This window comes from Labrus bergylta, chromosome 13 (assembly GCF_963930695.1).
Source record: "Labrus bergylta chromosome 13, fLabBer1.1, whole genome shotgun sequence".
Classification (NCBI taxonomy): domain Eukaryota; kingdom Metazoa; phylum Chordata; class Actinopteri; order Labriformes; family Labridae; genus Labrus; species Labrus bergylta.
In genome coordinates this window covers 26,770,767-26,784,656 of record NC_089207.1, presented here as the reverse complement: position 1 = coordinate 26,784,656, position 13,890 = coordinate 26,770,767, and the positions used below count along the sequence as shown (strand labels likewise).

At 40.4% G+C, this 13,890-nt stretch overlaps 1 protein-coding gene across 3 annotated transcripts in view; it reads left to right on the top strand.

The window, feature by feature from the left end:
* Window positions 1-13,890, top strand: part of LOC109991783 (bromodomain adjacent to zinc finger domain protein 2B) — a 44,646-nt gene that overhangs the window by 27,738 nt on the left and 3,018 nt on the right. For all 3 annotated transcript variants that reach the window (XM_020644162.3, XM_020644163.3, XM_020644161.3), the window contains exons 10-33: window positions 447-767; window positions 1,470-1,530; window positions 2,999-3,107; window positions 3,274-3,375; window positions 3,744-3,954; window positions 4,428-4,520; window positions 4,607-4,668; window positions 4,967-5,032; window positions 5,854-5,919; window positions 6,200-6,244; window positions 6,545-6,571; window positions 7,577-7,642; window positions 7,723-7,863; window positions 9,021-9,275; window positions 9,732-9,955; window positions 10,413-10,487; window positions 10,588-10,822; window positions 10,906-10,968; window positions 11,055-11,199; window positions 11,693-12,330; window positions 12,576-12,855; window positions 13,014-13,169; window positions 13,316-13,470; window positions 13,578-13,786. In XM_020644162.3, coding sequence (XP_020499818.2) covers window positions 447-767; window positions 1,470-1,530; window positions 2,999-3,107; window positions 3,274-3,375; window positions 3,744-3,954; window positions 4,428-4,520; window positions 4,607-4,668; window positions 4,967-5,032; window positions 5,854-5,919; window positions 6,200-6,244; window positions 6,545-6,571; window positions 7,577-7,642; window positions 7,723-7,863; window positions 9,021-9,275; window positions 9,732-9,955; window positions 10,413-10,487; window positions 10,588-10,822; window positions 10,906-10,968; window positions 11,055-11,199; window positions 11,693-12,330; window positions 12,576-12,855; window positions 13,014-13,169; window positions 13,316-13,470; window positions 13,578-13,786 — 3,805 coding nt within the window. The remainder of the gene's footprint in view (window positions 1-446; window positions 768-1,469; window positions 1,531-2,998; window positions 3,108-3,273; window positions 3,376-3,743; window positions 3,955-4,427; window positions 4,521-4,606; window positions 4,669-4,966; window positions 5,033-5,853; window positions 5,920-6,199; window positions 6,245-6,544; window positions 6,572-7,576; window positions 7,643-7,722; window positions 7,864-9,020; window positions 9,276-9,731; window positions 9,956-10,412; window positions 10,488-10,587; window positions 10,823-10,905; window positions 10,969-11,054; window positions 11,200-11,692; window positions 12,331-12,575; window positions 12,856-13,013; window positions 13,170-13,315; window positions 13,471-13,577; window positions 13,787-13,890) is intronic.

The following is a 13,890-nucleotide window of genomic DNA, read 5'->3' as shown; positions in this document are numbered from 1 at the left end:
GCATAATATCCATCCAAATCTGTAACACACATTAAAAATACAGAAAAAAAAGACAGAGAATGAAAGAGACTACACAACTTGTAATGGGTCAAAAGCCATGACATCATAATGACTTTTTAAAAGGGTTGGGGCCATTCTGACGCATGCAGCTAATTTTTTACATTTTGGAGGCCAATGCTGAAAAGGCACGGTCAACACTGGTTTTCAGCTTAGTCTTAGTGATGACCAGAAGCAGCTGATCAGCAGACTTCAAAGATTACGAGGGGGGGGGGGGGGGGAACCAAGAGTTAACCTCATTTATAAATGACATATGGAGAAAAAAATTCCCCTTGACATGTTTTTAGATGACGCTCTGCCTAGAAATAAGCAGCACTTCTAATCTTTTGTTTTAGGAAGAATGTTAAATAAGGTTTCATTTTTCTCTCTCTTTTATTTCCCATCTGCAGAGTTTGAGAGCAACCTGGACAGCAACTCCGACTTCACAGAGGATGAAATGAAGGAGGGTGGTGGGACAAAAGTGGATACCAATACAGACAGGACTCCTCTTAAGCGTGCTAAACCTTCTGCGTCTACCCCACAGTCCTCCTCCTCCTCCTCCTCTTACTCCTCGGATCTCTCAGCAAACTGCTCCCTGCTTAACCTGCAGATCATTAAGCCTCCAAGTTTACCAAGAAGCCTACTCAACCCGATCTCCACAGTGACCAGCTCAGGGGCACCGAGCAACCACACCGCCTTATCGCCACCCTTCACATTTGCTGCACTGCCAGGTGACAAATCTGTGATTGCTTTACATTCTCCATTTACAGGCATTAGGAAAGTGTAACTCAGTCAGATAACAAAGCAGGATCATGACCAGAGTCAGCCTCATCCTTTTGTTTATCCAAACCATCAGTGGAAAGGGGATTTATTTTCCTGTATGAAATATGAAGGCACATTTCTTAATAGTTCCAGGTTAAAATGAGCTCATGAGAAGAAATTGGTCGTCCCATTGTTTTGATGGTCTCCAGCAGCTTCTGCTTTAATAACCCAGGCAGATGTTTAATGTATCGGATACTGGATGAGTCACAGAGCATATTATGTTACTAGTATCCGGCCTGCCATAATGGGAAAGTATTCATTTCTTATTCAGTAAAGTCCTGCTATGGAGAAAGAGAATATTCATGTCACATTTTATAATTGTTTTACTTTTTGTCAGTCCCACAGAAACATTTTTAATTGTTCCATCAATAAAATAAGAAATTACATACTGTATATATTGTACACAATAAATACTAAAACCTCTGTAATGCCATGGTGTTCAGGCTTGTTTTCTTTACAAGCTCTTGTAAGTGTAATATAATATATTCAATAGTATGCCCCCCTCCTTTTTCTGCGTATTGGATAAATCTGTAAACATGGCAGGTTTGTGGATTTGCTCTGTCCCCCCATTGAGGTGTGAAAAGCGCTGAGTCATTTCTCCTGTTTTGTAGGATCAGGGAAGAGGAGGAGAGTTACAGATGAGAGAGTTCTGCGGCTGCCTCTAGAATTTGGGTGAGATATTGTCCATGGTGTGACCATTTCTATTTGTCTTCACTGTTATATTTTCTGTGTTTATGCTAACAGAGTTTGAGGAAATTTTCCTTTTAATCGAATAGCTTCAAGTGTTGACACACAAAAATAAGAAACAATCATCCTCCAGACATGTATGCCATTTGATGTAAGGTCAGATCAGAAGAGCGGGTTGATCGCAAATTGGGTAATCATGCTGAGACAGGAGAGAAGTGTAGATATGGTAAATGTTTTCAAAAACCATCGTTAATATTCCTGATTTGAGAACAGGCATAATTTATTAGTGCTAAGTAGGAATAGACCACAACATCATTTTCTTCCTTTAAGGGGTTGTAAAAAACCCAGTCTTGAGCTGAAGGTAATAATGGGCAGGAAATGAAATGAGGCCCAGCAGCTCAGCATCCAGGGGTTAATTGCATCCAGCCTCAACGCAGACATGCGACATTAGCAGCTCCCTGCCCTCAAATTCTGGATCAGAGCGTCTTTCATCTTCCAGGGATGTTTCTCATCAGCAGGTTCACAGGAAACGGAGGCCAAAAGACTGTATATCAGCCGCTGATCGGTCTGGAACAACAGCCCACAGGTCATATCTGTGAGCCAGGGCTGCTCCCGGGAACTGAGAGGTTGCCCTCCTTGGCCCATGGCCACTTTGGACTGTGATTACTTAAAGGTCACATATTGTGAAAAAAAACACTTAACCATGTTTTTCTTACACTAATATGTGTCCCTGGTCTCTTTACAAACCCCCCAATTCTGAGAGAAGTCCATCCTCTCCATTTTCCACTTTTCAGAAAGTGTTTACTCAAACAATGCAGTTTTGAGATTTTCTTGTCATGACATCACAAAGGGAAGTAACCCCTAGATAGGTGTTTGTTCTGCCCTCTCAGTCTGCCTTCTCAACGTAAGCAATTGGGCATGCTGCAGAAAAGACTTCCAGAAGGGCATGGTGGGACATGCGTCACATTTATAGCTACAGACAGAAACAGACTGTTCTGAGCAGGGCTGAAAAGGAAGGATTTGTAGACATGGTAAAACTCAGGGCCTGAGTGGATTTTTAACAAGAAACTTCACAGACATGTTTTGGGGAGCTCTGAGACGCATTTCTACTTGTTGAAAAGGAGGATAAGATGTGACCTTCAAAGGGTCAGGGGACAAAAAGACCACCGACTACATGTGCATGTTCACAGCTGTAAAGGCATGATACACTTTGTTTATCTCCTCGTAGGCTGGCTGTTGTCAATGTCAATATCATATATATCTCTGTGTAATATTACTAACACCAAAACAAAAATAAGACTATAAGAGGAAACTACTGTGAGGGAAACTTTCATATTGTAAAATGAAAATCATGACTAATGACTACAGCTGTATGGTGTTTATAAAGTTTCTTGAATATTCTGTGTGCTGTAATAAACGTGTTCTCTTTTATTATTTTTTCTTTATTCCTCAGATGGCAGAGAGAGACCAGAATCAGGACTGTGGCAGGTCGTCTACAAGGAGAGGTGGCTTACTATGCTCCATGTGGAAAGAAGCTACGTCAGTATCCTGATGTAATGAAGGTAAGTCTAAAACATTTAGCTATTTTTTTAATGGAGAGTAGATTGAAAGCTATTGATTATGACACAGAGGGAGTATTTGCCCCCAGATGGTAAATAATGACTTGTGAGTTAATATGTTGTTATAATAAGTTATTTTAATCTGTGATGACCACTCTTATGTCTGCAGTACTTACTGAGGAATGGAATAATGGAAATCTCACGAGAAAACTTCAGCTTCAGTACGAAAATCAAAGTTGGAGACTTCTATGAAGCCAGAGAAGGACCAGAGGTAAAAGTTTCTAAATTGCAGTGGCCCGTCTGTGTTTGGTTAAAAAAAAAAAAAAAAGCTGAAACCATTAACCCCATTCTGTAGAGGCCAAAGCTTGTAACATACCTGCGCAAGAAACTGTGATTTTTCATTCAACTAACTGGAGTTTTTTTTTTGATTGTCTGCTGTCGCCTCAATGAAGTGTTGCTGTATTCTGTGTTTTCCTTGTACTGCCTCAGTGCTTTAACTTAACTTACTAACTTACTAGTACTGTAGAAAATGGCAGCTGACTTCAAATCTGTTAATCAGATAAATAAGCAATGAATAGAAAGAATAACTGTGAGATGGACTGCTTTTAATCCATAGTTATTCTCATTGTTATTACCCAGGGTTTACAGTGGATTCAGCTGACTGAGGAGGAAATTGCTCCCAGTATCATAGCCATGGATGGGAGACGTAGCCGCTCCACAAAGTCTGAGCACCAGCCAACAGGTGAAGGCGCAGCGGGCAGACAGTGGCAGTCTCATCCTGTGAACATTGGGGAAAATAACTTCCAAGATGTCAGTGATGCCAAGCTGCTACGCAAACTGGAGGCTCAAGGTCAGTTCACACCTTTAGAAAACTGTCAGCAGCAACTATTCAAGGGAAAAATTACAAATAAACAACTGCTGGTTATGACCTGAAGCTGTTATTTTCCCTCAGAGGTTTGACGCCTAAACATTTTTTATAGAGGATAATCGTCCAAACAGGGAGAAAGTGTGATTACCTGGATACAAAATGTATTTAAATGTAGAGGTTAGAGTAAGAGGACAATTCTCAACTGTCTAAATATTAGAAGGAAATGTTTTTTATGTCTCAAAATCAAGATGTAAGTGGTTCTTCATTTAACTAGAAAACTGTAAATATAGATTTGTCAGTAGGCCATTCTGCTGTGATTTTACAACAGAAGCGTAATGCACACATTTTGACACTTCCTCTGCAGGTTTATAGGGATTTAAGGAAGTAGAAATGTTAAAAAATGTAACTCATTAATGTTTGGGATTTCAATAAACATATTTTATTATGTTTTTTAGAAATAGCCCGACAGGCTGCTCAGGTCAAAATGATGAGAAAACTCGAGAGGCAGGCTATGGCACAAGCTGCAAAGGAGGCAAGGAAGCAACAAGGTAAACAGCTGCTGTGAAGTCTGACTTCTCTCCTAACACCACATCTTCATGCTGCACGCAGGCCTAATTTTGTTTGTGTCTTCCAGCTATAATGGCTGCAGAGGAGAGGCGGAAAAAGAGGGAGCAGATAAAGATTCTAAAACAGCAAGTAAGGATGTTTCTTTGCGTGCGTTGTTTAATTTTCCGTGCGGAGCCTGATAACTATCTGCAGCTGCTGTGCTCGTATACCGAGTGCAGTATGTGGGCTCCAAGGTGAAAAAGGTTTTAAGCACAGTCAAGCTGCTTTTGAAATTCTATAAGGAAGTTTTTCTATTCTTGAAAATGCTGCACCTTTCTCATCTGCATAGACCCACTGTACTTCCTCTCTCCCCCCAAACCCCCTGAACTCTATAACATGCATGACTTAACAGTTAATTCATTTGATCTCACCCTCATCCTTTCACCAGGAGAAGATCAAGCGCATTCAGCAAATTCGTATGGAGAAAGAACTCCGTGCACAGCAAATTCTCGAGGTTGGTCTTGAAAGTTATTGCAGAAACACTCTGAAACACTTCCTTTTTGCTGTTGATGGTATTTCTTTAAAAAACCCAACCAAGGGCTATTCCTTAAGTATGTGGTCCCACTTATGGTCACATCGAGTGAGTACATGTGACTAATGCCTAATTGGTTTTTGCAAAAGTGCCATTGAATATGAAAATCTTCTCAGACCATGATGGAGCTTAATGCAAAACACAGTATTTCATTAAGTAAGAGATGGTCTGGAGTTTACCATGGCTAGGTGAAATACCTATTTAGCATTCGCTCCTTAATAAAAGCTGTGAAGTATTTTAGCTTTTTAGAAATCAAATTTCAGTTGACACGCTTGGCAAGCAGCTCCTAACAGGATTTTTTCCGGGCTGTAATTACTGATAGAATTTTGACTTAATTTATTCTCTCTGCCTGCTGGTGTTTCATAATAACTACAGCCAATCTGTCTTTCAGTGTTAATGTGAGGAATTAACCATCGCATTGCTGAGAGTTCAATATGTTAGATCTGACTTTTTATCAGTGAGCCTCTGGCTAAATGTTGCTTCCTGTGAAATATGTTTCTTAGATTTAAAGACTGACAAAAAGCTTTCCAGAAAACACATCCAATGCTGATGTACAGTATAATATGAAGGACAACACTTTATACATATCCCTTTAAAAAAAGAATTACATTCTTAATATTATCCTTGCTCACATTAATCAGTTTTCTACTCCAATAACACATTTATTTAAAGCTTTCCCTCCGTGGTTTGAGTCCATCGATGGCTTATTTTGCTCAAACTTAACACTTATTCTGCGCTGACAGACAAAAAGAAAGAAGAAAGAAGAAGCAGTCAATGCCAAAATATTGGAGGCCGCAAAGAAAAACAAGGTGAGTAAGATCAAATGACGGTACAACCTGTAAATGTAAAGAGCTTTTAACATACGTGTAAAGCTCATATATTGTTTACAGTGACTGTTTCTGCTCCACTTGTGTGCAGAGATCTTGTCTGTGTTTTGAAGAAAAGCTTTAAACAAAGTAATAACGTCAAGAGGCTTTGCACTTATATTTAATTACATTGTGCATAAGAGGATCGGGCATGCATGTGCACCTTTTTGAAATGTGTCTGATCGAGGTCTAATTGAGTTGTTTTTGTTTTTTTATCTTTAAGGAGAAGGAGATGCGTAGACTTCATGCTGTAATATTGAAGCACCAGGTACATATACCACCTTTTATAAACACCTCTCTTTCTCTTTGTTACACTGAGTGTCTTTTTTAGCAGAAGTGTCAGAGAATGATTCCTCTACAATTTATCCTTTCATCTTTATTTGTTTAGTGGCAGTTAATAAAAAAAAAGTTATCTCAGGACGCTTAGCAAAAAAAGCAGGTATAAACGCAATCTTATATATTAGATTTGTCTTATTATACTCTTATATGCCATCGCATAGATTATTCTAACAATGACTTCAATGTGTGATTTTCTATTTGATAATACTTTGCCAACTCTTTCTCCCAGGAGTTGGAGAGGCATAGACTAGATATGGTATGGGTATGTTTGTTCTGTACATTAAATAACAACATAGTGTGAATGTGTTGTGATCAACGGTCGTTGTCTTATCAATGTGTGTGAAGTGAAGTTTTGGCTGCAGTGATACTAAATCCCTCTGCATGGCTTTTTCCTGAGCAGTGTACTGAAAACATCCGAGCTGTCCATCTCTCATAGAACACATCCATTATGTGACAGATTCAATCCAAAATGTCTTAGCTCCACAGAAAATAGGACGGGATGCAAAGCACTCTGATATCCTAAAAGAACACTTCTTTTTCTCTCTTAATTAAATTAAGGTGGTCAAAATCTGTTTACTCTACAACATCTGAGCCAAATCCTTCTTATCCATTTGATCACCTGAAAAAAGTCAATATTCAGTTTGTAATTTTGCCAGAGAGATTCTTGAATCGAATATTTCTGTTCCTGTTAATTTTCCGTACCAAGAAAAAAATGCTTTATATTGGTTGTGAATTTCGATATCCTCACTAAAGACAACCTAACTGTAAGAAGCGAAGATGAATTAAATGGTTTGGTATTTGATGACAATGAGTAAAAGTTCAAATATCCTTCATGTAAACATCAGGATGGTTCAGACAACATTATTCCTCCAGTGATAAATGGAGTGTTTTGCTTGTTCCTATGCTGCTTGATGTTTGCTGCTTATACTTCATAAACTCGCCTGCACCTTGCCACCTCAGTCTGCTGCTTGCCACCATGCTCAGTTTGATAGTTGTTGTTTCTAACTTTGATCTTGTGCTTTGCAAATGCATCAATGTGTTGTGCAATCAGCTTTTTTTTGTCTACCGCTGTGTGTATTTTGATGTAATCATTGTGTTTTGTTACATTTAAATATGCTACAATGTCCGACATTGTGACTGTGTGTCTTCTTTACCATGCATGGCATGGCGTTCATACTGTAATTACATACATGAGCCTTTCATTTCTTTGGGAAATAAAAGGAACTCTGAATAGATCATAACTGTGTCCCTGCTTTGGCAGGAGAGGGAAAGACGCAGGCAGCACATGATGCTCATGAAGGCTGTGGAGGCCCGTAAAAAGGCTGAGGTGGGTGCTCACATCTGTCGTGATCTGACATAAAAAGGCGGTATTCTGCTGCAGAGTTAATAACATATTTTTTTCTGTAGGAGAAAGAGCGTCTAAAGAAGGAGAAGAAGGACAAGAAACTGCTAAACAAGGAGAGGAAACTGGAGCTCAGGAGACTGGAACTTGAGAAAGCGAAGGAGCTGAAGAAGCCAAATGAAGACATGTGTTTAGCAGATCATAAGGTATTCACACACTGAGGAGCTGCTGGCACATGATAATGAGAGTCCATGTTTGTCCCAGTAGATGCTCTCCATCTGTGGAGGAGATGAGTGTGGAAAGATTAGATTTTCCACTAGCATGGGGATTTTTGGACCTATAAATCAATCAGTTTAAACACTGTGTGAGCTAAAGGCAAGACGATTAGAAATGCTTTTGACACATTCATGGTTTCATTGTTTCACTATTAGATCTACCAAAATAGATGTGTAATATCACTGAAAGCATATGGATTTGATTAAAATAAAGCAGGTGTAGGTCAAAACACTGCCATCAAGTGGCCACTGATGTTATAACTTCATCCACAATATTATTAATCAGATAAATGAGCAGAACGGTGTTTTGCTCCCATGTAAGCTGAGAGTATATCATGGAGGAGACAATAAGTTGAATCTTTAATCTTTTATCTAGTTAAAGAATTCTGGGTATTCATAAAATGTCAGGCCAGTAGCCTTGAAGTAAAAGAAAATCCCTGTAAAGCATAAAGGCAATATAAAAAGACACACATAAAATATGTAGAATTTAAGAGAAGAAAAAATAATCAATTATCTAAAATTCTGAAGCAAATAAGAAAAAAATCCCAATTCATCTTTTAGTCATGTGACCAGGTAGTCAGACCTACAAGTATTTTTCCAAGACAAATGTCCTTTTATTCTTTATGTATTTTCCCCCAATGTTTCTTTTATTTTACTTTTAACATGGAACAACATTCTGACAAAATGAATGCCTTGACAGATTTTAAACATATCACAATAATAAACAAATAAAAGTGTCACAAATACCCTCAAGCCTGTTGGCTAGATGAAGATCACATTTTTTCTACACTTATCATTTATTGTATATGTTTTTGTTTTGTTGAATATGTTAACCATTTTCCCATTTGCCTTTTGTAAAATGATCTTCCTTCATTTTTAACTCGTAGGTTATATTCTCCATCACAAGGATATTATCTATGATTGACAGCCATTGTTTGTGATTTGATGCATCAGTCTTTAACTAGTTCTCAGCGATGGTTTCCATTGCTGCTGTGAGGAGAGTTCTTCATGTATTTGTTTAAAGATGATGGCAGGTTGATTTTGTATTTACATATTTGATTTTCAAAACATTGTCTGTATTCCCTCAGCCGCTTCCAGAGTTGTCGCGGATCCCTGGTCTGGTCTTACCGGGGAACACTCTCTCAGACTGCCTGATGGTGCTGCAGTTTCTTCACAGCTTTGGGAAGGTCCTGAAGTTAGACATAAACCTGAACACACTCAACCTAAGTGACCTTCAGGGCGGCTTGCTCAACATCGGGGACAGTATGGACAAGGTGCAGGACCTGCTGGTGAGCATGCTCTCTGCAGCAGTGTGTGACCCCGGTGTACCTGCAGGTCACAAGGTGAGAGTCTGTTGTTGATTTACAAATGGTTTCATCAACTGTAATTTACATGTGGGCACAAGAGCATACAAAACCTGGTACAACACCTGCTTCTCCAGTATGTGCTAATAAACCATATTGATTTAGTTGTAAATACAAAAAAGGATATAAATCATCACTCATTGCTTCAACTTTTTTACTGCCTCTGTAACTTCTGTAAAACTAAGGAGCCAATTTATAAAAAGCAAAGTTTGTTTTATTTAAATGATTAAAGAAAGAACTGGCTGTGTAGAATAATACATGTGAGTACGTTTAAGGAGTGGTTCTTGTGTTATTAGCGTGATCACAGCTTGTAACTCGTTCACTTGACCCACCTCTTCTTTGCTCTTCTGCCACTGGTTGCAGAACATTAAAATACATTCTTTATAGAAAGAAATGACTTTAGCTAATTAGAAAAATAAATTCTATTTCCATCAGAATAAGACGGCCTTGGGGGACCACCTGACTAACGTGGGGATCAATAGAAACAACGTGTCTGAGATCCTGCAGATCTACATGCAGGCTCACTGTGAGCAGGCGGAGCTGGCTGCTCTGGCGCTCAGCCTCAGGACCAAAGCTTTTCAGGCCCACAGTCCGTCACAGAAAGCCTCTCTGCTTGCATTCCTGGTGAATGAGCTGTGCTGTAGTAAGGCTGTGGTCAGGTGAGTCCTGCCTCCTTATGATTGCTTTTTAATTTTTAATTTTTCTTTTTAACAAATTAAGAAAATTCTCTGTTTTGTTGGGCAGTCAATGGACCATTCATAGTGAACCAAAATGGTTATTTACCAGGTGTTTAAATGTTTGTTTATCAGATATATTGGCATATAAAAATGACCTGGTACACTGTGATATGATTGTTAAGTATTGGCTTGTTTTATTCATGGGAGCTTCAATTTTAATGAAAAAAAGAGACATATCAAAAGGAATAGGACAATAAGTGTGCTCTGATAGACAATTTCACAAGGTTACATCAAACTATGAGTCATCCATTTTTTATCAGTACTGGTAACACTTTGAAACACATCTGGTGCACACTGCAGTGTGATGCAAACACGCACACTTGTATTATACCCAAAGGTCACAGAAACATATGTTTCAGCATTGTCTGACACTTTTCAGTGAGATCGACAAGAATATAGATCACATGACCAGCCTGAGGAAGGATAAGTGGGCCATCGAGGGGAAGCTCCGCAAGTGAGTTTTTGCATCATCAATTGTTTTGTGATTGTATGCCAGTCTGAACTGCAGTAGAAAGTCTCTTCCTCTCGCTGAACATCCATTTTTGCCTTTAAAGACTGAGGAGAATCCATGCCAAGAAGACAGGAAAGAGAGACAGCAGTATGGGGGGAGACGACAGCCACACCTTCATTACCCCTACATCTAGAAACAAATCCAAGAGGAAAGAAGGGGACAGTGAGGAAGAGGAGGACGAGGATGATGACAGTGAAGACCGAGGAGACGACGACGATGAGGAGGAAGAAGAATCGGGGGGGAAAAAGGGAAAGACGGCAGAGATGTGTGAAGAAGAGGTCAGTGAGCGCATGCCCCTCAATCAGTATTTGTTACGGTATAATCTATGTTAACCTCGCACTAATGAGATCTTTTCATTTAGGATGACAGTGTTCACTCAGCCAGTATGGAGGAACTGGAGAAACAGATAGAGAAAACACACAAGGTATACTGAAACCCTATGAGATTTGATTTTCCTCTCAGTACAGCTCTCATAGGTGGATCTAATATTTGGAATTTCTATCCCTTTAGCAACAGAGTCAGATTAGACAGAAGTTATTGGACTCATCTCTCTCACTGCGCTCCATGACCATTGGACAGGACCGCTACAAGAGGTGTTACTGGGTCCTTCCACAGTGTGGCGCCATCTTTGTGGAAGGCATGGAGAGCGTTGAAGGTGCAAACTAAGCTCAGATTTTATTCACACATTTATTATTTTCTTACGGCTGTATATATATATATATATATATATGTGTGTATGATTGATTGATAATTAACTAAATGAAATTTAAACCAAACAAAAGCTTTAAGTACAATTCTTGGAATAAAACAAAGATCCCCATAAAAATCCTGACATACATAAACATTGAGGAGGGGTTGGGGGGGGTGTATGTATGTATGTAAGGATTAAGATATCATTTAAATCTGCAAGATTCAAATCTCTTCATTGCATCAGTTTGGAGAAGGCGGGATTCCATCTGTTAATTAATGTTTCTTTTTGGATCCTCAGGTCATATGTTATTCGTTCCATCTTGTACATATCCCACACATTCTCAGTCCACATATCATATATTGAGAGGAGGGGGTCAGGTGTCCTAAATACTTCTTTTGAAGTGTTATTTTTTGTTAACCTATGCCCTAAGATGAAGTTACCTTTCCTATATCCTCAGGTTGTGAAGAGGTGGAGAAGGAGAAGGAAAGACAGAGGCCTGCTCATGTGATCAGGATAAAAGAAGAGCACGTGGAGTCAGGGGTTTCCCCCCCAGTACTGTGCACAGGTGGTGATACATCCACACCTGAAAACCAGCAGGACAACGAGAGTCTCAATCTCTTCCTTCAAAAACCAGGCTCCTTCTTTAAGCTTAGCAAGCTCCTTGAAGTAGCAAAAATGTCTCATGATTCCAACTTCAACTGTCATAGAAATCATAATGTTGACTCTGCACAAGTCCCGAGTGCAGCATCTCTTCCCCCATATCCCGACTCTCAGACAGCCAGTGCTCACCAGGGACCGACGGATGCCGACGCTTCAGAGTCATCTCAGCTGATTGGCTCTCAACATCAGTCTATCCTCCATGACGAGCAGCTCTCAAAGACACTGACGGAGAAGACAAACCAGTGGTTTAGCCTCTTGCCTCGCTCTCCTTGTGACGAGTCCACTGTAACCTCCAGATCAAGTCCAACCGCCTCGTTCTCTCCTCTGCAGACCAACGGCAACAAATCCCCCTCCTCCCTCTCCCCTGATCCCCAAGCTGCAGACAGCTCCAGTGTTCCTGCTGAGGTGAAAAACATGGAGTCATCTGTCCTTCAGGTTGGTGAATAACATTAAAGCTATCTTAATCATAGATCTAATCATTGAAATCAGGCTTTGTTTTTCTTTTTTTTTAACTGATTTTAGGTCTCTCACGTACATTTATCCCTCGTTACAAACTATAAGCATCAACAGGGGAGCTGCAATAAATCAGGGAAAAATTGGGCATTTCAAAATGTTTGCACAGGATTGCAATTTATTTCATTTTTATAGTATAAGTTGGATTTTTTTTTTTCCCTTCTCAGCAATTTCAGTCGGGCATTCACCAAAGCAGACGGACAATGTGTGACATGTCAAGCGCCTCAACAACTCCCCGCCTGCCCTTCTCTGGTACTTCTCTACCCCCCGTGCTGGATGTGTTCTCCCATTATGCAGAGGGTAATGTGAACAGGGTTCTTTTCCTGGCAAACAACAACAAGAGCGAGACCCCAGAACCCCCGAGTGACAAGCCAGCCTGCGCCTCATTCCCTGCTGTGGAGGCGTCGAAGACTCAGGACTACCCCAGTCCTCAGCCCATCCCAGAGGGTACGAACTGCTCACTGCCAGTACGCACAAGGGCACATGACTAGAACACACGCTGTGATGACTGTCAGTCCGTTATAAAACGTCCGTATGTATCTAAAAAAAGAAACAATAACTGTGAAATTAAAGTGTAAAAGTTGTGCGTGTGTGTGTGTTGGCAGAGATGCTGTGTGGCTGGTGGATGGTGTCTGACATGGACCAACTGCACAGCCTGGTTGAGGCCCTTCACAACCGGGGCATCAGAGAGAAGTTCTTACAGAAACAGATCCAAAAACATATGGAGTACATGAACCAGCTCTGCAGCAACAGCAAAAATGGTTTGTTCACATCCACTCAGCTCAGTTTGAGTCAGGAATATATGGGCTGGATTGTTGACCTTTATAGCTTTAGATTTAATGTATGAAGATTGTTTTGAGTGGACAGGATTTTTGCAGTAATTCTTTTTATGAATTTGTGGTGTTAGTGATCGATGTGGCACAGCTGGAGAAGCATGAGGTGAGTGAGGCGACGGTGGAGAGTTGGTCTGTGGAGGAGCAGGCCATGGAGGTGGACATCAGCTTGTTGCAGCAGGTCGAGGAGCTGGAGAGGAAAGTTGTCACTGCCAACCGGCAGATCAAGGTACATGCATAAAAAATGTTTTATGAGAAGTACTCCAATTTCTACTTAGAAGGGCTGTCATGATGTTTATAGTAGTTAACACCAGTTGTCCCTGTGTTGTCCCCTAGGGCTGGATGCATACTGAGTCTCAGTCAGAGAGGGAGGATCTGGTCTATCATGAGCACGAGCTCTTCTCATCTTCCCCTGCTCCAGGGAGAAATAGACAGAGAGAAACCAGCCAGGAGGAACTTCCCGGCAGCGTGGTGCGGCAGCCCAACAATCCCCTTGATATAGCTGTCATCAGGCTGGCAGAGCTGGAGAGGAACATCGAACGAAGGTACCTAAAGAAGAGACCCTTAAGTACAACCTTTCAGATCAGACCTGGATAATGTCAGTGGGCCTTCTTCTGTGCTCTCCTAGAGTGGAGAAAGAAGGGTTTGC